Source organism: Emydura macquarii, unplaced genomic scaffold, assembly GCF_026122565.2.
Source record: "Emydura macquarii macquarii isolate MOO-44397 ecotype Brisbane River unplaced genomic scaffold, CSIRO-AGI_Emac_v2 contig_67, whole genome shotgun sequence".
In the NCBI taxonomy this organism is placed as follows: Eukaryota; Metazoa; Chordata; order Testudines; family Chelidae; genus Emydura; species Emydura macquarii.
The window spans coordinates 6,185,090-6,212,205 of NW_027130204.1; the positions used below are offsets into that span (position 1 = coordinate 6,185,090).

The window sequence follows — 27,116 nt, forward strand, 5'->3', positions numbered from 1 at the left end:
GATTGTGTCATAACAGTTTGGCCTTATCTCTGTGGAAGGAACCAAAGTATGTTATCAGCATGTTGGGGAACTTTGCTAAAATCGTGTAAGTCCTACTGGCATGGTTCTCCTCTCACTTGCGATGGCTTTAATATTTGACCTCAGTGGAGTTACTCCTGATTTATATTTGCACAAGTGAGAGTAGAATCTGGCCCCAGGCCCTTTGTATGCTTCTCTAATAGGGTTATAACACAGTTTAGCATTGCTCACAAAAGCAGATTCGAACTGTGATATAACACGATCAGGGCACCACTGTTACGCTAGCCTGCACCAACACAGTAATGTTTGTATTGCAGACAGGGCCATAGTTTGGTACAGGGAAACTATTGTTATGATAGGAGTCACCAGATGGCACTGTTACATTGTCCTCCAAGTTTTTCTTAGGGTGCATGCAAGTTTTTAGTCTTTGGAGAAATGCCACATTGTTTTTAGTTTATTGGTGCAGGTGTTTTCTTGATGGGGAGTTGTGGCAAGCAGCAGAGTTTTTTTTCTGCCTTTATTGCTCCAACTAGAGGTAAATCTTGAGACTGGTGGCTCCCTGGGAGCTGTTCATAGGTGTTGGGCTGAGAAGACTCTTGACAGAAGGTGTTGCCAGCATGCTGTTTACACCCGCCTCTGTTCCAAGGCTGGTGTCTGTGTAATTAAAACAAGCTACATTAAGAATACACCATGGTTCAGCATCATTGATCTCTCCTCCCAGTGGGAAGCTGATTTTTGGAAGGCTCTGGATATCTGTCGGCGCTCAGCAGCAGGACGACATTGCTGTTAGTGGCCTACTAATGCTGGAAGAGGAGCAACAATATCTTCTAGTCTCTGTAGAGGTCACTTTAAGAGGTGGCTACAGAGCCTGGTTTATCGTGCAGTCTGTAGCTAAGAGGCTAGTGCATCATGCTGTCCGTTCCATTAATGAACTGGGTTTCTAAGTGAACACATTTGCATTGCCTAGTAATTCCCTACCAGGAAACCCATTATTCCGCTCTTCAGCCACAAGGGTTTAATTGACTTGAGTGAGCCATCACTTATTTGACGATCCAAGCCCTGAAGCAGCATCACTGGAGATAATTGGAATATAAGCGCTCGAGAGCTCATGCTCTGGATGAAGTGCTCCAGTCAAAACAGAGACAAAATGGTGTCATGCCGCTACCAGTAAATGCTGCATTTGTCAGCCTAGCACTAGCTCCTAGTGCTAATTAGCATTGTTCAGTTTATATTTGGAGTAGCTGCTCCCTGGTTTCCTGAATTAGCTATGGCTGGGGGGGCTTTCCTCTCTTGCTGCTCGTTAACAGTACTTGCTACCGACAAAGCCCAGAGCAGTAAATATGAAGGTCTTTGTTTAACAGGGAGCTATCAACAGCACCAGCACTATTTACCTGCCTGGGGCACCCCAGCTTCCTGCAACGTGTCTGGGAAGGGGCCAGGGGGCTCTGTGCCAATGCTGGTGAAAGCAAGGATGCCCTTTAAGGGGCAGACAGCCTTCCTCTCCACCTCCAAAAACAGGGCGGCATGCAATGGGGGCAGGGCTACGCTGGTGCAAGGGGTGTGGTAGATAAAGAAACCAGCCACACATTGAGTCTATGCCAAACCCTAGCCCTGCCTGTTCACATGCTGCAATAGAAATTATACTTAGGGCCTTTTTCGTGGGAATGGCAAAAGGCATGTCCCTGGTCCCAATGCATTGCCAGCCAAATTTCAAGTCTCTGCTCCAAAACATGAGAATGTTAGAGCTTCTTGATTAAATAATTGTAAGATTATTTTTTTAACATGTGCAAAACAATTTATATTCTCTAATCTCATGTTAGAAACAACTGAACCATTTTTACTGAAACTTTTTGAAAAATTTCTGCCTGAGGCAGACACGTAGTATGGAAAACTTCAGCCCAAACAGTTTTGCAAAGTCGTAAGCAACCGAGACAGGATCTTATCATGGAAAGTGCAAGACCACGTCAGGCATCCATCTATAACACCTGAGATTATCACAGTAGAAAGAACTGTAAACATATTACTCTGAACCATTTCTGCTGTTGGTCGCATCGCGTATCTTGGAGCATGAAGAGAAGTCTGAATTACAAAGCTGGGATCTGACTTCCCCAAAGTTTGGACTGGTTCACATGCCAGAGTTTGGTTTGGGCGCATCTCTAGTGGAAACGTGCTGTAGGTGTAACCTTTCTGCCAGCTACAAGGGCAGGTTCCATATCTAGGGATTCCTCTTAACAGTACAAGACAGAACTGGCTCAAGCCCCCACCCAGTAAGCTGGGAAAACTAAACTCCACCCTGGGTGCCTCCAAGAGGCAATACTTCCCCACTCGCAAGCACTGAGTCTGTGCAAAACAAGGAAACACTTATTAAAAGGGAAAAGGATCCCAGCATTAATCTGGGAAAATACCACAAGCATGATTCAAAAGCATGTAGCCATAAGCAAACCCCCACCTCACAGGACACTGGGCAGTGTCCTTTGCCTCCATTTCCCGCCTTGTAGTGTGACTGTCCAACAAACAAATGTCCCTTTAGCACATCGTTCCCTTTCCCCTCTACTGCCCCCGCCCACAGCTGGCTGTTCTCAGTCAACAAGAACCCAGAGTTCAGAGGTGGGTTCGCAGGGGTCCGCCTCCTATCCTTGAACCAGGGAAAGGTGGGGGGCAGGGAGCAATGCATCCTCTGCTGCTGCTGTCTGCCACTTCTGCTGCTGTGATCTCTGCTGCCACTTCTGAAATGCCACGTTCTGAGGTTCCGCCCCTTAGCCCAGCTCTTACTGATTTCACTGGGTGGCAGGGAAGTTGCTGCATCCTCACTGTCTTTCACTGCAACGCTGTTCTCATACTAAAGCTAAGACCAAGCCCCTTGTCCTGCAGATCAGCGATTTCAGCTTTAATAATCACTGTATAGAAACAAGGATCTCTGCTAGGACCAGGGAGCACTATGACCTCTAGGACTTTTTAGAAGCACACCTGTCTCTACCCCATTCCATCTTCCATGGGAGTTGGCATCTCTCCTCCCTGCTTAGCAAGAGAGGTTCAGTGTAGGGTGACTCCCTCAGTCATTGCATACTAAGCACAGGTCTGTTGTCCTTCACTCATACAGTAAGGAAAACAACATTTCATTACTCCTGCATTCAAATTTTATTAAAGGTAATGTTTAAAAGTACAAACAGTTCAGAGTTTACACACAGAGCTGCTGGACACCTGGGTATAGTGTACAGATTATTGACAAGAGCAGAGTTTGCTTAGAAGTTTTAACAGGTGTATGGAATACATAATCTGCAGTAACCTGGATACAGGGGTCGAGGGTTTTGATTTGAAAAAAATAAGAAGCGATTGGTAATTTGGGAACATCACTTATTGCAGGGGTTACATAGGATGCGGTTAATGGGGAGTAGATATGTCCATAGTAGTGGATTGTCCCTCATTGAGTCAGTGATGTGGTATAGAGAGTCCTTTAATCTATACATTTCTGTCTGTGGAGAGGAAGGTCTTTGGGTCTTCCTGACACCGATTCACGGTGAATTGTAACCCAAAATCAGCCAAAATTGATCCTGTTGGCAAAGCAGCTCCATCTGCTGAGCACCTAGGCAGAGTAAATGTGTTTATGCAAATATAGCCTGCTCCTGAAGTCTTTTCCCTTGGTGCGTCACTAGATGTCAGGGGAGAGCTCATTCAGACCCTGATTACATTGGGTTAAGTGGATATACCAATTTATCTGAATTCAGTTTTAAAAAATAGTTTAAGCTAAAGCAATATTAGCCATTCTTACAACTAGAGAATCTAAATCTGGTTTTAAAATGGTTACTCTGGTGCAAATCCCTATTTAAATTGAACCGGCACACTTTTCATGGTTAGTCAAGGCCTAACCATGAAAGCTAAGGTCAAACCCCTAGTCCGGTTTATCAGCGATTTCAGCTAATAGAAAGAAGGATCTTAACTGAGCCAATGAGCTTTGGACTGGTTATGCAGAAAGGGAGGCGTGTGTCTCTGGCTGTAGTCAGAGGGGCTGAAACAAAAATTGTTTCTTTGTAGAAAAATGTGTGGAGCAAAAGTGGGAAAGGGGTTGATTTGCAGGCAAAGGCCTGGGTCCAGAAAGGAGAGAGACAGCCCAGTGACTGCTAGCCAAAGGACAGCATGCTGCTTATTCTGATGTGGAGTGGGGAAGGTCTTGGTCCAGAAAGGAAGGTGCTGGTTCTGAAGTGTAGATGGGTCTACCAGTATGCTGGCAAGTGAGTTTGATTTAGTCTTCTTTTGTTATGTGCAACTTACATATGCTATTACTGATCATAGAATTAGTCCTGAGCTCAGAGAGAAACCACACTGGTTTCATGTTCCACTTATAATCACTTCCTGTATCTAATGTACTAGTGCAATGCTGCTGGGTCCGGGTTTCAATTCATGTTCGGTTTTGTCCAACTCGTTGTAAATCAAACCACAATTCTGAGGCGTAAGCATGCTGATGATGCTTCTCTAAAGCAGTTTTAGGGAATTTGAAATTCTCAGAAGTGTTGCTCTGAAAGCATCAGACAGAAAAGTTCGCTCCTGCAGATGGGTGAGCACCAGATGTGGAGAGATCACCATGGAATATTTGTTTGCACCGTGTCCTCTGGGATTTGTGCTCCTAAATCACTTAAGCTTTTTTTTTTTTTTTTTTTTTTTTTTTTGGAAAACCAACTCAAAGGGCTTCCAGTGGGAATCTGACCAGCTCCCATTCATGGATGTCAACACTAAGGCTGCAACTTCCAAAAGGGCCCATGAGAACTAAGTCCCAAATGCCATGGAAGGTCAAAGGGAGCGGAGAACCTAAGCTTCTTGAAAATCCCAGCCGATGTAACTTTGAACCATGTCTGTTCATGACCAGACACACACACAGCTGGAATTAGTGAAAGCTCCCAAACAACAAAGGGTGTTTGATTTCACAACATTCCCCCCCTCCACCCCGCCCCGTTTTGACACAATGGGAAAGGTCTCATTAAGAAACCCATCAAAACCATTGCAAGCCACAGGTGGAGTCCTTGATTGTGACCCCTCCTGAACTAGCTTTTCAGCAAATCCCCTGGGTGGCTACATAAATAACTTGTGTATTGCTTTAGAAAAGGCTGCTGCTATGTTACCCACCAGAACTGAGACAGATAATACTGTTAGACTCTTGAAGCTCAATTGTTTCACTTAACCCTTTCTGTGTATTGAGGAATCCAAAGCACCTTAACAAAATGCTTAACTCGTATCTTTATTTCATAGGTTTCCCAGGGTGTGACTGAGATCAAAATAGCAAGCCCACCAGCTTCCAGGCACCCGCTCTAGCAGCTCCTGGCTCAGCTCTGCCTCCAAACAGATTGTGTCAAAACAAAGGCAGGATGGGACATTTCCTGCAACAACGTGTCACCTCTTGCTGTCCATAGTTCTTTGGGTCTACACTACAAAGTTCTGCCAGCATAGCTATCAGTTAGAGGTGTGAACAATTCTCCCCCATGGTGACCTAGAACCCTCTATAGACAAACCTGTGCTGCCAGAAACATGCTTCTGTCATGTTAGTTAATGTCGTTTGGGGAGATGGTGTTCTGTTGACAGAGGAACTGCTTCTAATCAAATACACAGCATCTACAGTAGGGGGGCTATGCTGCTATAGCTATGCCGCCATGTGCTCTGTATTGTAGACATAGTCTGCTCTTCACAGGCTTTACCTTAGTGGGAAGGTCAATAGAAACCCTGCTTGTTCCCTTTTCCCTGCCTGTCTCTCAGGGCCAGCCTTCCTGCTGCTATCTTGCTTTTTTTCAGATGATTTCAACCTGCTCTAATGGATCTTTCCAAGATCAGCTTCCTATGGCCCTCCACCCCCTGGATGCTTTTGTTCCTAGCAATCTTTCCCTTCTGTCAAAGGGCCGACATGCAGAATAAACAGCGGAGGAAAAGTCACCCACTCCACGATCATTCTATTATGGTTGGAGAGGGGCCAAAATCCCACATTCCATGCCTCTGACTGTGGGTTATCTGACAACAGGGTATTGCAGTCTGAGTCCACCTCTGGCCATAATGGTGTTTGGTGGGAGGAAGGGATCAATGTCAGCCAGAATCAAAGGCAGTGAGTGAGTGGCAGGACTGAAAGAGTTCTTATGTGACTGCTCCATAACAACCTTGCATTTCCTGCTCGCACTGGAGACACCTGATATTTCCTTTGTCCTTTTCTAAAATCCAAGATCAAGCCTGGTTTTGTGCCACAGTGCAGAAACAGATCCCCCGATCTAGTCAGTTAACCTTGGAAGAATTCGTCCAACTCATTGTTCTCTTTCTCTCCTTAGCAATGCGATCTTCAAGCCCTGTATCTGATATTCACCTTTCCAACAAGCGCAAAGAGCAGGTGGGGGACGAGAAATCAGTGTAACCCTCTTTTTAGCTGTGGATCTTAGTTTTGTCTGTTTGTCAAGATCATCACTGCTGCTTGCCTGCAATCAAAGGCTGCCTATGGCAGCTTCCCTAGCATACACAGCAAACAACTAATCAGAGCAGGACCATTTCCACCCAGCCATCACTTTGGTATGCAGCCTCTAGCTTCCATTCATTCCCTACCAGGTTACAACAACATGTACACACACAATTAGCGCCCCCGGCCCAGCTCCAACCCACCTACGAACCAGTGCTCACAGTCATCCATGTGTAATGCAGAAATAAGCACAAGGGAGGAAACCTATACAAATGCTCAGAATCTCAGCTGCACAAACATACATATAAATACACCAGAGCTCTGTGAGTAGTGGGAGGAGCGAAATTAGTTGGAAATGTTGTTCGGAAAATATAGTGGAATCCTTTAAAATGTTATTCAGTCTGTTTGCTCCAACACAGACACTCAGGCACATGCAGACCCAGGCATGCACACACGGGTGTGCAGACACATTCATACTCGGATACACCCAGCCAGGACAGGCGAACCTTACTGGATAGAAAAGGGATATGGCTGGGCCTTCAACCCAGCCTTGAACTCTGCCCGACCCCAAAGCTTTATCCAGCAGCAGGCATGTTCTACTAACTCCCCATTTATTTTCCATTTCCATGTACAATGGGCCCAGTCCTGTCCCCACTGCAGTTCTTGTTCATTTCAGTGGTAGCAGGACTCCACCCGTCTTATGCATGGGTACATGGCAGGTACCTGCTGCGGTGGCTGGAAAGTGGAGGCGTGACTCCTAGTGTGTGACTCTGGTCTTGTGAATATTCCTTCTGGGAAACAGCTCTGTGAAGAGACAGTCAGTGGAGCTGCTGCTGTAGCTAGCTTGGAGCAGGAGCATCGAGCAAGGCAGTTCTGATATGGGGGGATGGCGGCCTTGCACTTTGTTCTGTAGTTCCTAGTGAATTAACTGCTGGTTTTACAGTGCTGGAGATTAAAGAGGAACAATGGTCCAGGAAGAAGAAAGGATGGTCCAGGGGCTAGCTTGCTGGCCTGTGACTCCAGTTCACATCCCTGGTTCTGTCACATACTCAGTGTGTGACCTTGGGCGAAGTCCCTTAGTCTGTCTGTGCCTCAGTTCCCATCTGTACAATGGGGTGATAGCCCTGCCTTACCACAGAGGATGTGAGGATGGATACAGAAAAGACTGTGAGATCCCCAGATACTGTGGTGATGAAAGCTGTGTATATACATAGATAGATCTACTGAACAGGCATGGCACTGGCAAGGTTGGAGAAAGCTCCCGCTACATGCTGGACCTGAAGGGACCATCTCTAGGAGTCCAGGCTCCTTGCTGCTCTGTCATGGGCTTCTGTATTGGAATTGCAGTAAAGGGGCAACAGTTCATCCCAGGTGTAGGGGTGGCTTTGTGGTGTGGATATCCACTTGCTGACACAAGCTTTGAAGCCAGCAGCTGAGAGCACTGCCAGCTAGGATCACTCTGTTACCCAGAGATGAAAGACTCCATAGTCCATTACCAGTATTCCCAAGGCATCCAGTCCCTCAAGGTATCGGGGCTCTAACTGAGGAGTGGGTGTCGCATGTGTTTGGTGCATTCATGGCTGCTTATGCAGTGACAGCTGACACTTACCAGGGGTACACAGAAACAAGGAGTCTGTAGATTCCCCAGGCAGGGCTGGGAAAGCGCGAATGTCTGATGGCATCTGCGGATCAACGTGCTGGTGAAAAGCTTCTATCTAAGGTATATCAGTGGCCCCCATTACTGTAGTATCTGGAGCACCTCACACTCCTAATGTGTTTATCTTCACAACACCCCTGGCAGGTAGGGCAGGGCTGGGCTATTATCCCCATTGTACAGATGGGGAAACTGAGGTAAAGAGAGACCAAGAGTCTTCTCCAAGGTCACACAGGAAATTGAACACAGGTTTTCCAAAACCTAGGCTAGTACCCTAACCACTGAACAGTGCTTCCTTTCCTTCTGTAAGAGCAGATGAGACCGCTTTGTCACCCACCTCCACAGAGCTGCCCACACTCCTAGGCTGTGTTGGTAACAGGATTCTTTATAAATCTAGGCGTGAATGTGACTTAGCCAAAGTGCTGGGAATGCGTGCTTGGTAACCCCGAGCTGAGCAGAGATGGCGGAATGCACCCAGGGCTGGGTTTTGTTTAAGGATGTATGAGCAGCTGTGTTCAGGTGGGGATGGGAGGCACTTGTCTGCGTTTGTCTGTGTCTAACTGGGTGTTTCTCCCCCCTCCATGAAGCAATGCAGTCAGCACCCTGCTCATTCTGCCCAGTAAGACGTAATGGCTGTAACCAATCACCTTAAAGTCCCCACTGAGGGGAGTGGATCGCTCAGGACTAGGCTGTTCCAACAACTAGAGTATGGGCTTGGATCTGTGCCCTGACAGTTGCTGCTGTTTCTATTTGCAGTGGACCCGTTTCACAAAGCGCAGATTCCAGTGTAGAGCTGAATGATGACTCTCTGATCTGCGTTTTCAGTTCAGCCTGTTACAGAGAGAAAGGGGGTTTGAACTCCATGGCTGGATCCGAGCTTCATATCTCCGTAATGGGCAGAACCAAAACAGCCAGATCCGAACATCGCCAGACAAAGTTCGAACTCCAGATCCTAACTGGAGTTTTCCCAAAGACCCCAGAGTGTTTGGATTTGTACCATTATGAAGATGTTTGAGCTACACACAGACCTGATCCACTTAGATCAGATCCACTTTTGGTCCAGAACCAGGAAAAGGAGCAGCTGTGAATTTCAGGCTAAGGTCTGGACTCTCCCAAAGTTTGTGTGGTTCTAGATCTGTGGGTTTGAATCTCGCTACTGTCTCTATTTCCAAGGAATCTCAAGGCTCCCCAAAAGCTGATGAGTCTTGCAACAAAATGAAGAGACGTGTCTGACTCCTGCCCTTTGCTGGAGAAGTAGCGAGGTATAATTGTCAGACTCTGGGGAACCTTCTAATCTGTCCTGCTTGCTGCCTCTAGGATGTAGTGAGAGGAACCAGCCATGAGTGGGAAGAAAAGGAACATATCCGAAATGTCATGACAGAAAAGTCCCCTGTAGATAGATCAGCTGGTTCTCCACTGCCATGCATCAGCCTTAAATTAACATGTACTGTTCTCGCTAACAACCATTTCTGAAGCACAGTCTGTTTTTTCTGCCTTGTGTATGGTTATATTTACTCTGCCCATACCCACATGACTAACGATGATGGGCTGTCCTGCAAATGGCTGTAAGCTCACAACCGTGTTCCTATTTACAGTACCACTAGGGGAATGATGAGCACCGAAACGCTGCATCCGTATCTTTTGGCACAGGAGCTGCAGTGTGTTTGATTCCTTTTTTTCCTCTCACCCCATAGCTCCTTCTTTGGCTTTCATGTTCCCCCCTCCCCAGACTGGAGTAGAACTATAAATACTTTCTCCCTAAATACTTGCTTGCAAAAAGCTCAAGATGTTAGGAAGGTAACGTACGGTCCTGAGGGGTTCTGAGATCTCTGTGGAATAGTATCACTTGGTTGCTGTAAGACTTTAAGGGGTAATTCAGTCCATGGTGCACTCCCCTCAAAAATCAGTGCTGTGACAATGCCCCCATGTATTGAGTCCGAGGGGTGGGGGTGGGGTGGAGTTGCTGTGTTGGCCCTCTATGGTCATTAGAGTATCTGGCAGTTTTTGTATGAGTAGAGGTGGTAGCTCAGCAATCTGGACCAAAATCTAACTCCATAGCTCACAATTTGCTTAAATTCCCTCTGCAGTTTCATGCTAATTCTCCCTTATTTCCTGCCCTAAACTGCTGTGGTGGAGTGTTGTATTAATTTAGATGGAATATATGGGCCCGCAGAGTCTAAGGTGTTATCATAACCCAGTCACTGGCCAAGATTAAACTGTGTTAAACGAGGTGCGGGGTTGGTATACACAGACCTCAGCCTGCTTAGCTTCATGGCAAACACACCTTTAAAAATCCTTTTAACCTTTTATTAAAGATATGGGAAAAGAAGAGAATGAAGCATTTGAAATGTAAAGAATTGAGTAAGTTCTTCATTCTAACACTATGCCTTGTCCCCTTTCCCTTTAGCTGGGGAGAGATTTTTAGAAGGAAAGCCCCGTCTTCTTGCTGCTATTAAAGATAGTACTGTAGTAACTGTCCTTTCTGTGGGTGGGGGAGGAGGGGGAGAGAGAGAGAGAAGTTGTTACTGGAAACGGTTCTGGACCGGTTACAATTAAATCCTGTTTCCTAGAAGAACAGAAAAAAAAAACCTCACCCCACACAGGGCGAGAAAAGAACAGCAAGGAAACAAAAGGCAGCTTCTGTCTGTGGAGCAGACTCATGTGCAACCTCCGTGCTAGAGAAACAGGCATAACACAAGGTCTTAGCAGCAGCTCCGAGACCTGTTTAACTTGTACCAGCGCGAGGCTGCTTAGGGCACAGCTGTGTAGGGTTACCAAGGCCAGGTACCCATGGTAGAGGGTGGCTGTGGGTTGCCTCGTTGCTGCCAACCTGTCAGTGGTTGCACTGACCCCAGCTAGTAAGAGGAGGCTGGAGAGATTTAGTGAGGGGAAGAAGGAGCCAGCTAGAGCCCCGTAGGGCAGTGCTGGAAGAGAAGACGTGCCCTTGGGGAGGAAAGGCTGTGCCTGGCAAGTCTGGGGCAGAAGATTTATCCGCTGTTTGGACTTCACTAATTCTCTGGAAGAGATGGACTTTGTGACTTAACCAGAGGGCTGTGTCCCACAGCAACTGGACTGTGCTAGGAGAAACATGGGGTGGGGAAACTGAGGCCGTGAAGGGGCTTGCAGCTGCACTGGCTAGGTGTGCCCAGGGCCCAAACGGAACCCCAGATCAAAGCAGCCCCAAAGATTGGGGGGGCATAAAAGTCAGAGCTGTTGTCTGAGCTTGGTGCCTGATGCTCCCCTGTAATAGGAATCCTAGTTCACAGATTGCACAGAATGTAAATCATCTGGAAAATCCATGCTATGAAGCTGGCCAGGAGGCTGGTGTGAGCGAAAGCTCAGAACTAGGCTGCTGCGGGGAGGGGAGCCCCAGTTTTCATTTCTCAAGGAGCATCCACACTGCCGTGCTGCCTTATTCTACACACTAAGATTCCACTGGCTTCTTGGTTCAAGTTAATTCCTTTTTAGAAACCGACAGAGCCCTAACAGCTGGGATTCATGCAGCCCCTTTCGTTTTGCAAATCCGTGCAGGGCCTGTTAGCGTGTTTATGCTCAGCAATAATTAATAGCAAGAACAAGCATTTCCTTGGCTTGCAGGCAGCTTCTAGGCCTTCCAACGCATTCCCTTCCCCAGATTAACTAGGATTTAGTAGGTGTAAATTCTGTTTCTATTAAGAAACCATAGGAACCATTCCATAGAAACCACCGCATACCATTGTGCCTAGTCTTATTTCTGAACTTCATGAACAAGCAATCTCGGCAGCTCAGCTCAAGGCGCTGGTTCCTGCTTGTCCAATAGACCTAATGTTCCAGAGTAAGTGAGTATGGAGGTGGCAGTGACCTAACAACCAAGACCCTGCCCACGTAGCGAAGTCAAAGGCAGCCTCTATGGAAGGAGGAAGCTCCAAGTTGTTAGTGATAGCTGGTGGGTTGGCCTGTCTCCAGCCTCATAGTGGAAGTAGTACAGCTATTGTGTATCCTCACGTGGGCCCTCTCTGGTTTTCCTCAAGTCTGGGGCACAAGGGGGTGGGTGGGGGGAGATTCCCACGGAGCGTGGTGGGCATTGCATTGGGCCCTGTGTACTGAAGCAGAGAGGAAAGTTGGAATAGCAGAATGGTCAGGGATGGTGGGCTGCTGAGCATCCCAGGGTGAACGGCGAACAGGACAGACGATGTCCTGGCCAATAGCTTTCCTGGGATGTCACCCGTCCATCCTGTATGAAGCAGAGGCAGGATGAGACCTGAATGCCAAATTGGACCCTATCCCCTGAATTTCAGACAGGAGGGTCAGATTCAAATCTTCAGCTCCCTAAAATGCTGGTTGTGGGGTGGATCCAAAACTAGAAGAGTGGGGACAGCAAGGCGGCTTTTTTCCAGCTCCAAGTCCTGAAGTGGCTCCAGATATTGGAAATCTCGTGAGTGCAGCTGCTGTTGTGAGACTTCTGCTCCTCAAGTTGGTAATCTCTCATGAGCTGTCTCCAGTCTCCTTGGTGACAGCTCCAGATGTTTTAATGGCCATCCGGCCTAAACTGGAGTTCTGGGTCTGGCTCAGCTCAAAGCCAGAGTCTAGATGTGATCTGGATCCTCCTGGACGGTCCCCAGGCAACATGTCTAGCTCTCTCTGCTACGCTCCAGTGCGGCTGTCTCAGCCATGCGGGTGTCCGTGATGATCTTGATTGTTAAATCTATTGCTGGGGTAATCATAGCCAGATACCCACACCTGGATTCCTCTCTTGCAGCATTTGAAGCCTACAACTAGATTGTCCAGTCCCTTCTTCCCCCAAGGCCACTGAATCACCCTCTCCATAACTCAGCACAGGTGTGCAGAGCTGACCTCTGGCAGGGGAGTTGGACTGCACCGTCCTTTAGGATACTGCAGCTTACACTCATCCCCTGCATGCTGGTGAGTCTAGCGGAACTGTCTTCCCAGCAGCACCCACTGGGACACTTGCTGGGCCTGACTCTTCACAGACTTGCACCGTACGTGATCCTGTAGATCAATGTAAAGTGGGTGTAAAATGAACCCATTGAGGCTGGCTTGGACAAGCCCGGTGGTGGTTTTAGAGACAAGCGGTCACTCCTGGGCTAGATGCTAACTGAGGCATGTGGTTTTTTGTTTTCTCAGGTGGTGCAGGGGACCGAGAAAAGATGCCTGTCAATCACGAAACCTTCCTGCTCATGGCTAATTCCCAGAACGAGATGGAAGATTGGGTGAAAGCCATCCGGCGGGTCATATGGGCTCCCTTTGGTGGAGGTATTGCACATAGCTCACATGCACATAAATTAAAACTGTTGCCTCAAGGTAAAACATATTCTTGTGATACTAGGGTACGTGTAACACTGTAAAATCACTGCGATGCCTAGCTGAATTCTCCACCTTTTGTAAAGCAGAATTGGGGGTGGAGGTGGGGACTGGGAATCCACACTTCTTCTCCTCTGCAGTACGTAAAACTGCCCCCTCAAAGAAGCTGATTGGTGGAAGAAATAACGTCGTATTATAATGCAGCTATTTTTATTACCTAGTCCCTGTCTCCCACCTTCACAGCGAAAAGGAAAGGAGGAGGGTGTCCAGTTATCTCCAGTTCCACCTAAATCCCCAGCTCCTGGAGCCCTGTGATTAGACCTTTTAAAGCTGAGATTAAGTTTCTGACCCTTCTGGCTGTGGAGAAAAGCTTGAGCATGTGACCCCCGTCTAGCCTGAAGGTTCAGCCATCACAAGACCAATAATATACCCAACTTTTTTTTTAATCTCATGATTTTTATGGCAATCTCCTGATTTTGTGGGGGGAGGGGAGGAATTGACTCGGTTTGTATTACTGGAGAACATCTGGAAGCAGCAGTGGTAATATGCCCCTTCCTCTGAGTCCCTCCCTACCCTAGGCAGAAGCATCCAGATCCTCAAGAGTATTTAGGTGCCTAAATCCCATCAAAATCATTGGGATTTAGGCACCTAAATACCCCTGACAACCTAGGCTAAAGGCCTTGCTGCCCGTCTGTGCTTGCAGTGTCTGTATAGCACTGCATAAAACCCCCGGAACAGCTGTTCTGCCATGGGCACAAGTGTCTGTCACAACATCTAAGAGGAGGCTTTTGCCCCAGTTCAGCTGGACATAAATTAATCTACCGAGGTGTCCCCACAGGCAGCTGAGGCACTGCTTCAGTTGCTCCTTCTAAGCCCAGCCTGCAGGGTCGTGCCCCCATTTTCAATTTACCCCTGAGCCGCCTCTCTGCAGGGATGTCAGGAATCCCATAATGCATTGGTACTGCCACAACTGTGGCTGTGCTTTCGGTGGGGCCTGGTTAGAGACAAATTTGCTGTGTGGTCCAGCTAAACACTGTCATGAAAACTGAGACAAGCAGCCATTCCATGCAGGAGATGTCCCTGCAGTGGTATCCTTCTCCAGGGCAGATGCTGCCAGGAGTTAGGGTATCTTTATTGTCAAAGTGCCAAGGACTTATCAATCTCATGCAATAATGCTAGGTTGACCGCTACAGTTAGAGGTAAATCCACTGGCTCTGGACTCAGCAGTGCCAACTAAAAATCATGTGATTGACTTAAAAAATCAAGAGTTTTTTAAAATACATTTTTGGGTTCTTTTTTTGACCATGTGGTCTCTGAGCCCCTTGGGTGCACTCGAGCTTTCAAGCTTTTCTCTGCAACCATGAGGGTTAGAAATTTGCTTTAAAAAAAAAAAAAAAAGAAATCTGACATTCTCCTGTAATCCCGTGACTCTAGGAGCTGGAGCTTTAAGCAAAAAGCCACCAAATATCACCAGACTGAGAATAAATCCATGGGAGGTGGCAATACCATAGACTAGGTGCAGGATAATAAACAAGGAGAGACAGCAATGTTCCGCTGTCACTATTTTCAGACATAGTGGGCCCAACCCAGCTACCAGGGATATCAGAGACAGCTGAATCAGGCCCTGTAATATTAATATCTAGCTATTATCAGTAGATCTCCAAGCACTTTACAAAGGAGGTCAGTATCAGTCTCCATTTTATAGATGGGGAAACTGAGGCACAGGGAAACGACTTACCCAAGGTTATCTAATAGGCCAACGGCGGAGCCAGGACTAGAACCCAGGACTCCTGATCCCTAATGCACTGCTATCTGCTAAGTCACAGAGCCATTGCAATTTAATTGCCAAGCAGTTGGGAAAAAAAATTGAAATTCTGATCATTTCACTTCAGCTCACTGACCCATTCTGGATATCGTGCCTGCCTGTTTTATCTATGTCTCTCTCCCTTTCCCTAGTATTTATAGAGCGCCAATCACCAGGAGATCTAGTCACTACATTCATTTCCAAAGTATTTCATCAGGCTTTGAGGAAATGACCAAATTCTCACACACCTCTCCCCGGAATCAGAGCAGAGCTCTTTGCATGTGGCATTTCAGCCTAGCTCAATATAGGGGAAGATTGTAAACCGAGCGGTCTCTTTGTGTTTTAACTGAATAATTTTAACTCTGCTTCACTGCTACCGTTCCTAATTCTGAGAGCCAAGTTTTATCTGTCGACACGTTTTAATATTTGAAGCTGAGAAGGAAAAAATCAGCTTTATTATTAATATGTAAATATCCAACCCTGGAGAAGGTTGATAGGATGTGAAAATGAATTATGCCAAGATAAAAGGGGAGGCTTAGCCACCCACTTTAATCTTTGCTGATGTATTGAAGAAAGTCGTAAATCCAAGAAGACGGGGGACATGCCGATGTGGGCACATGAACGGCACAGCCTTTTAAAAATGAAACAGAAAACTCCCCAAAGCTGTTGAGGATCCCAAGTCATTAATAGAAGACAGGTGCAGACTTAAAAGCCACACAGAGTTTACGCTTTGAAAAAAATTTCAAATTCGGCCTTAAAATCCATGGGTGCCCTGAGCCTTTTGAAGAAGGACTGGCTTGTTTATGGCAAATGGGATGTCTAACGGCTTCCCCTGGCTTTCAGCCCTCTGGATCCGTGCATCTAGTCAACTGCAGCTGGTGCAGAGGTTTCGAGGAGCTCAGCTTTGAATCTTTTGCATCTGTGTGCATGGGGTTCGTTTTCAGCTTGTTTTTATTTTAAAGAGCATCCGTTTAAAATGAATGGATCCCACTGGGCTGGGCAGTGTTCTCAAGCCTCGATTAAAACTCCGTCTGACCCTGCCTCACTCTTTCGGGAACAAATCTCTCGTTTATATCTGTGGCTCCATGGAGTTATTTACTCTGTATTTACACCCTATACCCAAGAGCAGAATCTGCTCCCTAGGGGGCATCTGGGTGTGGCTCCATGGCAGACATGCAGGTCAGATCCACCAATGTAGCTTCATACCTCCCGTCCTTGCCACTAGGGGTGCCCTTCTCTATGGAGGAGACTCTCCATCTAGCCTCCACACTCCTCCTGTTCTCTCCATTACAGTGTTTGCATCAGCACTGCAGCATGATGCAGTGCAGTCCAGTGGTTACAGCAGGGGCCTAGGAGAAACATCCCAGGTTCCTGCTGTAACCACTGGACTTGCAGTGCAACGTTGGGTCTAGCTGTACCTCCCAGCACCCTCCAAGCCCAGCTGTGTGACACTGCTGTGGTGGAGGGGGAAGGGTGATAACATCAGGGGCCGGGTTCGTGCTCGCTAATTCTGCTGCTTCCAAGCAGGGCCTTGCTGCTTGTTCACGTCCCTCTGGGTTCTTCTGCATTCGTTGTCTTCCCTAACGAAACCCCTGGCCAGCCTGGGTCGCGGATGGAAGCTAGGGCCTGTGCCTCTGAAAGCATGAGCCTCTATTGCCTGAGGGAGCTGAAAAGCCAGACCCAGGAGCTCTGAGGCTGACCTCACAGCTGGATCAGCCCTTGCTGGCTCCCTGCTCCCTTTGCTCCTTCTCCCACTACCCCCCCTTCAGTTTGCTACACCTGCCCTTCTCTGCCCCGGCAGCTCAGCTGTCCCCGAGCCTGGCGAGGTCTGGCTAGCTTAGATCTTTATCTGGTGGCGTCCCACCTCCACACTAGGCCCTTCTGCTGTGGCACCTGCCTCCTAGTCTCCTCCCCCACCCCCCAGCTACACCCATCTCCCAGCTACGGGGCTGTTTCCATGGCCTTAGCTGGCATCAGACAGGGAGTGTGCTTGCCTCAAGCAGAACAAGCTAGCCTTGCTCTCAGTACCTGCCCACGCCTGGCAATTGCCAGGAATAGCTCCTGGTTTGACCTCTCTCTGTTCTGGCATACATCACTTTATTCCAGAATAATTAGCGTGCTTACTCTGAAGGAGAGCGTCTGCCCAGGGAGCTATTCCACTCCATTGCCCTACGTAGACAAGCTCTAATTCCAGTGCTTCCTTTATAATGAAAGAGGTGCCAGGGCTCAAGCAATTTTTTTTTGCTTTCATACCTGGCACGCCAAGCCCAGAGGTGCTGGGGCTATGAACTGCTGAGCCCTGGTACAAATTAAGCACTGCCTAATTCGCTGCCTCCCTCAACTCAGCCAACAGGGAAACCTTGGATCCAGAGCTCTAATCTGACCTCTGTCCAGGGAAATCCAGGGACTTCCTGAAACGTTGGGGTAGCAGAGAGATCTGCCTGGAGCAGGTGCGTCCCTGGGTCTGGGCCCTTGTTGCTGATCACGACCCTAGGTGGAATTAACGACTCCGCCTTGCATGGAAGTTGCTCTATGAGGAGAAAACACAGTTATTCTGAAGGGCCAAATATTCCCGTCAGACACACGTGCCTGCTGGGAAATTGGTCAGTTTAGGGGTTAGGATGTTGCATTGGAACTTGGGGGTGGGGTTCAGGTCCTGGATTAGCCCTAGGCTCCATGAGATCTTGGGTAAATCGTTTAATCTGTTTTGTGCCTCAGTTTCCCTTTTGTACACTGGGGATTTCCCCAGGGGCTGTTGTGAGCACAGAATCCATTCAGGAGCTATGGGCCAAGTAGATGATTCCTCATCTTCACTGTGCCAAGTGTCATTACACAGCTGAGAGGCTGCCCCAGAAATGGAGCCAGCCTCCTCTAGCATTGTTCCTTCCATATCTGTCATGCAGGGACTACATCTGCAGCATTCTCTTTCCTTCCCATGGGGCAGAAAAGGGCAGGCTGCGGGGTAGGATAAAACCCAGTGAGATCCCTGAGAAGCTGCTGGCTGTTTGCTTTGCCTCCGGTGTATGCGTGTGTGTTATCTCTGCCCAGAGATACAACTGGCGCCTGGCCAGTTTTATCAGTGTTTGTTCTTCCACCCCAGAGTAAGCATTGTCTGGGGGTGGGAGACAGACCCGAGCAATGAGAGAGGAACAGAGGAGGGGTCTGTCTTAAGGAGCTGGATGAATTCAGAAAGATCTACCTGGGACAAGGGGAAGGACAAAGAACCTGTGGAGGTTGAGATCAGTTTTACCTTAGTCGGTACTCACAGCAGCAGAAGTCAGTTTCCCTATCTGTAAAAGGAAATCCTAAGGCACAGGACAGGGAAGAAAACTGAGTCAGAGATGGGGCCTCGCTGTCTGCTCTCCCCCTACCCCGCCTCCCTGCCAAAACAGTCTACTCAGCATCTTCTTTGTCTCTCACATCTGCCCCTAAGATGCAATCAGACCTGACTTGTCTAGATATCTAAGGTGCCCCATAGGCTCATTATCATAGTGGCTGGGCACCTCACCAGGCATTTATCTTCACGATGCCCCTGAGGCAGGGTAGGAATATTATCCCCATTGTACAGCTGGGCACAGAGAGGCCAAGTGACTTGCCCAACATCCATCCAGGCTGTCTGGGATGGAGCAGGCCGAAGTCTCTGGCTAGCACCCACACCACTGGGCTGTCTTTCCCTTCGGCAACTGTATCTGATCCGTCCTAGAGAACAGACAAAGATGGATCCATTAATCAGATCCTGCATAGACTTCAAACTTTCAGAAAGCATGTCTTACAACAAGGCAAAGACCAGGCGTGGGGTGAACATCAATGGGACTTCTGTTCCTAAATGACATCGGAGGCTTTGCAAGCCCTAACCCCTAGAGATTACTGTCTAGAGATGACCCACAGCAGTTCCACGGTTTAGGGCTGCATGAGACACGCCCAGGTTTCTGCTCTGTGGGGTTCACACACACACACACACACAATTTGTGAGCTTCCGGAAAACAATTTTACCAAGGGCCAGCATGGATTCTCCATTGCTGGCGATTTTTAAATCAAGATGATGTGTTTTCTAAAAGATCTGCTCGAGGAATTACTGCAGGGCAGTTCTCTGGCCTGTGTTACACAGGAGCTCCAACTCTGATTGCAGGGGACCCGTCCGGCTTTAGCGTCTATGAATCTGTGACATCAAGTCACAAGACTCAGCTCAAACACACACGTTGCCTGGCTCCAGATAGAGATGTGGGACAGCCCAGGAGTATGGAGCGTGCAGAGCAGAGCCCGACTGTGTGGGGCGCTGTGTGAAGGGGGTTAGCGCCCCTCCATGCAACCTCAGAGCGTTGGAACTGAAGGCTGCTGGCGGGGCTAGTGTTAGCACAGCTGCAGAGACAGGAGACAGTGGGCCAAATGCCCCATGTGCTGTAAATTGGCCTAGCTCAAGGGCTTCCACCAGCTGAGGGCCTGGCCCATCGTCTCAGCTTGTGAGGTCATGGGCAGCAGGGCCGATGAATGATGTCCGCTGGGCAATCATATCTTCCTTGGTGGCAGGCCATAGGTGCAATGCTGCACATAAATCCTTAGGGCCCGCTGAAGGACAAGGGCCACGCCTGTGTTAGAGGGCCTGCTGGACTACCCCCCTACGGGCTAGAAGAAGTAGCACCTCACTTCTGTGCCACAGGGCCTCTTCTGCACTACTACAGTGGTAGGCAATGATTAATAATTTGATGGTAGCCCCTGATACAGGCGTGTGCTAATGAGATGTCTGTATGCTTATACGGGGCCAGTAGGTGGCACTCAAGAATGTGTAGCATCATTCCCGGATTTCATGGAACCAGTAACACGTCTTGTGCCCTGCCGAGAGGTTTCTCTTTACATGCAGCTCTTAACAGCGGCCAAAAGCCTTGGGTCTTGTTGTGCTCCCTAAAGATACAGTCTGTCTGTAGCACATTTCTTTCCAAAAGAACCTCTATTGCATCACAAACGCACATCAATAGGTTCATATATACACATTTGCACCACCACTTGCTACTGAAGTCAATCAGAACTGCTTATCCCTGTTACATATGCCCTTTACTGCTGATGGTGATTCTCCTCTAGATCAAGCATGAGGGGCTTGCATTCGTCTAGCAGACTGATCTGAATCCTATTCCTGTTAGCCATAGTGGGCCACCAAGTAATAATAGTGAAATCTTAGATGGCCACAGATTTGTTACATTAGATTGTTTCATGTCCGCCTCCAGCCATGGTGGGGGGCAGTGCGTGGGGGCTGACTCAGAAGGGTAAGTGCTCCCCAGCTGAGTCACTCACACCCTCAGTTTCCCACGCAGGCCTCCCCTTTGAGCACTGGCCATGTTTGTGCTTGGTTTACGAAAGCTGACACAGGCTCAAAGCCCCCCTGGCTCTGAGAGCAGGCCCTGGTAGTGGGTGATTAATAGGCCACATGTACCTGTGGGGTTTCTCAGCTCGCAGGCAAGCATTTTAATATCACTGTTATTTCTTTGATGAACACTGTGTTAAAGGAGAAAAGTAGCTTAGCTGCCTGCAGGCAGCAGATTTAACCCTTTGAGCCCCTCCAACCTCTTCAGCTCCTCCGGGATTCTCGTAGGTAGTGGAAAGTTCTCCTTTCCCCCTTCCCCCATCAGTAGGCCTTCAGCTTTACAGTCCCCGTCTGCTATCTATTGGGCTGCAGGTTGGGCTGGCAGGGCCCATTCCATCCTCACCCTCTGCTGAGACGGCTCAGAAAAGTTTGGTTAACTTATTTAAACAGAATTCCTCATGTCCTGGCTCAGGAATGCCTGAATCCCACAAGAAAGGGCAGCTCCCCTGCTCTTTCCAGCCCCAGGATGTTTGAATAAACCTCTGAACCGTTCAATGCTTTTCCAGCTCCTCTGGGTTCTTCGTTGCTTGCCACTGCTGTGTCTGGCTGGCACCAAGCTGTATCTCTGTGCTGAAACTCTCCTGAGCCACTTTCCATGTCCACTTTGTTTAAGCTCCTGGAAGTTGTCCCCCTTTGTCCTGACCCCAGCTTAATGCTGGAATCTCATGCAAAGGGCCAGGATCAACTGGCCCAGAGGAGGTACAGGAATTGCAGCAGGCAGCTCACCCAGGTACAGGATTTTCAGTGTGAACAGGAGTGGGCCTTCCTCCTGATTCCCAGACTCCTCCTCTGGCCCTGTTCAGCCCGTTGGGCCCCAGCGTGCAGCCCAGGGAAGGGGGCACAGTGCTAACTGTGTGTGCACTCTTCCCCACTGCCACATCTGCCCGTGGGGGGTGTTGACAAGGACACTGAGCCAGAGGCCCGTTCTCATTCCTGCTCAGCCAGGAGACTTGGTTTCTCGATGCAGGTCAGCAGTTTGCCCTGGGAGCAGTGAATGACTCGACTTCACTTGCTACAGCCTCCCAGACCACAGGATTTTTTCTCGCTGGACAGACAGGGATGCGGTGGAGTTAGTTGCCCACAAAAGTCTTTAGCAGAATCTATGAATCTCTAACACCTTCCATCAGAGGATCTTAGTGGGGCTGGAGGGCACCATTAGTAAATCAGCTTCCCTGCCCTCTGGTGAGCTAGGGAAGTATTAGTGTTCCCATTAGATAGAGGGAAACCGAGGCACAGAGCAGTCACATGGGAGGTCATTGGCAGAACTGGGAATGAGTCGCTGCTGAAACCCATTTCTGTGCCTCCTCAGGTAGCTTCTAATCAGTTCACACATGGGAGGAGTTCAGGGCTCCCTTGTAAATGCAGATCTCAGAGGATCAGATCTACAGCAAACTCTTTGCAATTCAAAGTGCCAAATGGCAGCCATTCCAGCCTCCTAAGCACAAACAGCTCCGCAGTTGGGAAGAGTAGGTTATTGCATTGCATGTCAGGGATACACTCACAGTCACTGCTAGATTTTTGACCCTGACCTCACCCGTCACAGATAAGAACGGAGGTTTTCCTAGTGCAATGATGCTTTGTGTTCACTGCAACCCAAATTTAGATGTAAAGGATAAAAGACAATGCAAAATAATTCACAAATGGATTGGATTCTCTTGTTGAGCCTGGAGGATGTAAAGTGAAATGGTGAGTGTGACATTCACTCAGCACTGAGCGGTTTATGGGTGCATGCTACCAGCAGAGCCAGGCACGTCTAAGGTTTGGTTTGGAGATCATCTCATTCATTTCCCAGGCACCCAAGCTGCTTAGGTTGGGGGCTCTGGCAAAGTTTAGGGGCATTGATTTTGGTTAATATTTTATGTGAGGTGATCTACCTATCACTGGTTATGAATAAATAACAATCCTTAGCTCTTATCTATTGCTTTTCATTCCCAGATTGCAAAGCAATTTACAAAGCAGGTCAGTATCATTATCCCCATTTTACAGATGGGAAAACGGAGGCACGGGGGTTGACTTGCCCATGGCCACCCAGCAAGCCAGTGGCAGAGCGAGGAATAGAAGCCAGGCCTCCTGAGTCCTAATTCAGTGCGCTACCCACTAAGTCACAGATTCACCATAAAATAAAATGGGCCCAAGCAGCAAAGTTTGGATCCGGAGCCAGACTGCAAAGCTAACAAAGTTCAAGGGCATTCCAGGGTGTTCAGAGAGCCAGGGTTTTGGTTCGGTCCATTAGAGACAGGAATCAGCAGCAACATTCAGCCCTGGATCCAGTACAGGATTCAGAAGCCCTCCATCCGTCCTTGTAGTTGGACCCTAGGGCAGGATTCCAAGCCGTGCTCTGATGATGAGGCTCCTTGGTGGGAATAGATATTATGTCATAACTATACTGATATTCACTCACACCCAGTATTCCTGTAGACATGTCTGAGAACAGGAAGCTCAAGATGAAGTGGACTCGGGAGAGATGTTCTTACCACATTTGTGCAACCAAAACTGCTCTTCAAGTCGATGGAAATTGATGGTGCCTAGGGCTCTGGGAAATAAGGCCCCAGGCTCCAGATCCTCCAAACTATTTAGACCCCTCACTCATGGGAGTGAGATGCCAATCTGGGCCTAGGACTCCCAAGTTGGACATCCGAAAAGTGAACTAATGACAGCTCTGAAAATTTGGGCTTTCATCTTTCTCTGCCGCCATTTCCCTATATTGAACATGGGAGACAACCACGTTAAGTGAGTGGTGGGAATGAATGTGAAAGTCCCTGGATGAAAGGGGTGACGGAAGTGAAAAGTTTCATAGATTCCAAAGCCGGAAGGAACCACTGTGATTATCTGGTCTGATCTGCTGTATAACACAGGCCAAAGAAGTTCCCCACAATAATCCTTAGAGCAGATCTTTCAGAAAAAAAATCCAATATTGATTTAAAACTTGTCAGTGATGGAGAATCCACCACAACTCTTGTTGTTCCGATGGTTATTTATCCTCACTGTTTAAAAAATTACATTTTATTTCCAGTCTGAATTTGTCTTGCTTCAACTTCCAGCCATTGGGCCTTGTTATAGCTTTTCCTGCTAGATAATTGAGCCCTTTATCAAATGTATGTTTCCCGTGTTATCGCATTGTGTGGAGAATCAAGCTTTTCAAGGGATATTGGCTCAGATCAGATTGTTGACTGTTAATTTGAAAGGTATTTTTATGTTGCTCTCAACATTTCATTCTCAAAATACTACTTCTTCTCATTGTTTAGAGAGAGGCAGACTAATGAGTGGCTGGTTTTGGCGCGGCATTCTGGATGTTGTGGCTAAGCAATCCTCAGGGCTGTTTATCATCTTTTTGTTTTCTCCATGCAAACAGTTATAAGCTCAGTTCAGAGAATAAACTGTGCAGAATCTGCTGCAGTGTAATTTACTGTGCTGTTTAATGAGGCTCCTTCCTGTCAGACCGTAGAGAGATGGAAAAGCTGTTTAGACAGGATTAGCTGAATCGCCTCCATTGCTAAGGAAAGATGAGCAGTGATGTTTAATAACCTTTCAATGATTACACTTTGTCTCATGTTTGCCCTAAATACAGGTCCGGTTGACTGCTGGAAATCAGTGTGATCTGGCTATTTCAGTCAGCATTCAGAGGACGCTGTATTCTGAGGTTTTGATTTTCATTCAGATACCAGTAATGATGACTCCCTGGTTCAGAATATTGGGCCAGGAGTGGAGTTTTATTAAGAGGATCTGTCCCAAACATCCAGGAGTAGGGAATTGTTCTGTGCCCAGGGAAGGATGATTGGTCAATGATTTCCTGCTGAGTTTAGTAGTCCGTCTGAGTGTCCTTAACTATTTCACTGCCAGCTTTCTGTTGGTAAAAAGAGGTGACCCATTCACCTGAGTTTGGCTGGGATCAGAGATGGGCCTGAAGTGAAATCCTGGACCTGAACGTGCCCAAACTTTGAGAGAGTTCAGATCTGGGTTCAAACTTTAAGACTAGGCCCTACCTCTGAAAAGAAGCAAATCAAACCCCTGGCTCTTCCATCCCTGAACATAACAGCCTAGGCCCAGCTCTAGCTGGAAGCAGTCTACCTGTACCATCTTGGGGGGCTGTGTGAAGGCAGGCAGGTTCCATTTGCACAGGGGTTGGAGTGGAACCTTACTTTGGTTCACATGGGCTCGCTGTTCCTGAGTTTTGCTGTCTGTTGCAGGGGTGGATTTGACCTGCGGTAGATGCCAAGTTTTAAACCTGCCTAGGTTTTCAAGGGCGTTTCTGAGCCTGAGTGAACTTTCCAGCAAGCCTGGGTTGAGTCTCAGGGCTTGTAAAGACCTGTACAGCCAAGTCCCTGTCTCACAGCTCAGGTCCCTACAGACTAACTGCTGAGCTGCCAGCCCATGAGAGAGTTACCGGGAGAACACCCCCAGCAGCACGTTGGGCCGAAGCTGGGGTACCCGGGAAACAAACGGCTCAGCTCCCCTGCAGAACATCCATGGCGGCTTTTCTTGCCAAATCGCTTTATCAACAGAACAAGATCAGCCCAGGTAGTGGCAGCGTAAGCTCTCCCCCCCTCCCCCAGCAACCCCATTCCCAGGGGGAGAGAGGTCAGCCGTCCCTGCCCTTACCACCCTTTGAGCACGTAGTGCCAGTTGTGATGGTTGTTTGCCTGCGGTGTCCCCAGCTGAGACAGGCGGCTGTGAGCAGCTATAAATTGACCTCTTTGGAATCCAGCAACCTGGCTACTCAGAACACCCCGGGCTCTCGGTGTGGTTAGAGCAGGAGGGACGTAGGTCGTTTGGACTTGGAAGGGTAGAAGGAATCACCCGCATCTGTAGGGAGCCTGGTGAGCTAAGGAGGCAACTAGTTCTCCAGCTGAATCGCGCTGGGAAGAGAGCAAGCAGTATAAAAGGCTGAGCCAGGCAGCAGAAAGGCACTGCTGCTTTGTTGTGAGGTACCTGGAGCCTAAACAGTAATGAAGAGTTGGTGGAGGTTCTCTGCTGGACTGCGTGTGTCTGCGTGATTCACAAAGAGGGCCTGCCGGCCTGTTCACACCACTCCAGATCTTCTCACAAGTCTAGCAAGACCGAGTGTCCTTTGCAAATCCACAGCTCCTGCTCATGTGAGAATCTCAGCTTTCAGTTTTAGAAAAAGTACCCTTCCAGCCTGTGGGGTGGCATGGGAAAACTTGGACCTGTGATCCATGTCCAGCCTCGGGTCTCAAAACCCAGAAAGCAAATTAAAAGCAAACTCTGGCTTAAAAATCATGAATCTCATGATAGTTTGGCCCTTGAGTCATGATTTCTAAGTGCTTTGGATTAGGAATATTGTATCTGACATGCCCCCCATCCTTATGAGACCGACTAAGACCTACTTCACATCCACCAGCAAGTGGATCTCGGATGGTAACAGCAGCAGAGGGAGGGTGCAACATGACATTGCCCGGCTGTTCCCGTGCCCCACCACTGTACCTTGGACTGTAGGGTCGTCCCCTGCAGGGAACAGCTATGGGGCCGCTGCCATCTTATGTTTCAGCTAAGTCACCCACAGGAGTTAGTGTGGTCGTTTTGTCTCTCATGGCACCTTTGTTCTTTCTTTCTTTGACGAAGCATGGTGGTTTATAGCCCCTATATCCTATCTAGTGCAGCTGGTGAGGGTCTCATTATCTGTATAAATGTCTGATCCTTTTTTTTGCATACATGGGCATTATCTGAGAGGAAAAGTTAGCCACACTTTGTCAGAGCTCCCAAATGTGGGGTGAAGGTTCTGGTTGATTATGGGTCACTGATCTGCAGTCCTGCAATTGCTGGTTTTTAAATGGAATGAAGTGAATATATTGTATTGTGTCTGAGCTCTGTGGAACCCACTGGTCAGCGTATTATGCGTTAAGCTGTGACGGCTCATGTCTCTAGCCCTGGAAGTCACTGGTTCAATACCTGGTGTCTGCTAACCTGGCAGCCTTCACGTTTGCAAACCCCTCCCCATATGGCGGGCTCCTTACTTCATTCTGTTCCACTGACACTCCTGCTGAGCAAGTCACAATGGGTAGCCTGTGTGGCAATGGCTAAAGCAAATGCTGTGCGGCTGATAAGGCTACGCTGGGCCTGCTGTTCAGATTCTGCCCTGAGCCGGAGATTTCCTCCTCTGTTAGACCATGTGAATGACCCTGGAGCTCAGTGGATGCTCCTCTGACACTGACTTCTCTGCTTCTGCTACTTGGTCTTCAATCAAAATGCCAGCCAGAGGCAACGGACTGTCTGTGGGGCAGCTAACAGAGCCTGTAGCACGAGGGCCCAGGAGAGGACGGGACGGAGAGTGTAGCATGCAGACAGCAACTGTTGCTGAGTTCTCCCGGCTATCAGGAATAGATCTGACAAGCAATTAGAGCATGAATATATTACACAGCCTATAGGGGATGCCTTTGTTAAAACTTGCGACCCATACTTAGCTGCTGTTTACACAGGCTGTGGCGTGGAGGGTGGGCAAGATCCTACCTGCCTGTCTCTCTCTCTCTTTCCCCTGGCTGAGGGAGCTGGCTAGCTCTGCAGCTCATTGGATATTTCAAATGCTTTCTGCACAAGTCATAATTAA

General features: G+C 48.3%; 1 protein-coding gene across 1 annotated transcript in view; it reads left to right on the top strand.

The window, feature by feature from the left end:
* ARHGAP22 (Rho GTPase activating protein 22) overlaps nucleotides 1–27,116 on the top strand; it is a 210,203-nt gene that overhangs the window by 143,194 nt on the left and 39,893 nt on the right. Inside the window, exon 4 of the mRNA XM_067538946.1 lies at nucleotides 13,218–13,394. Within this exon, the coding sequence (XP_067395047.1) occupies nucleotides 13,218–13,394 (177 nt within the window). The remainder of the gene's footprint in view (nucleotides 1–13,217; nucleotides 13,395–27,116) is intronic.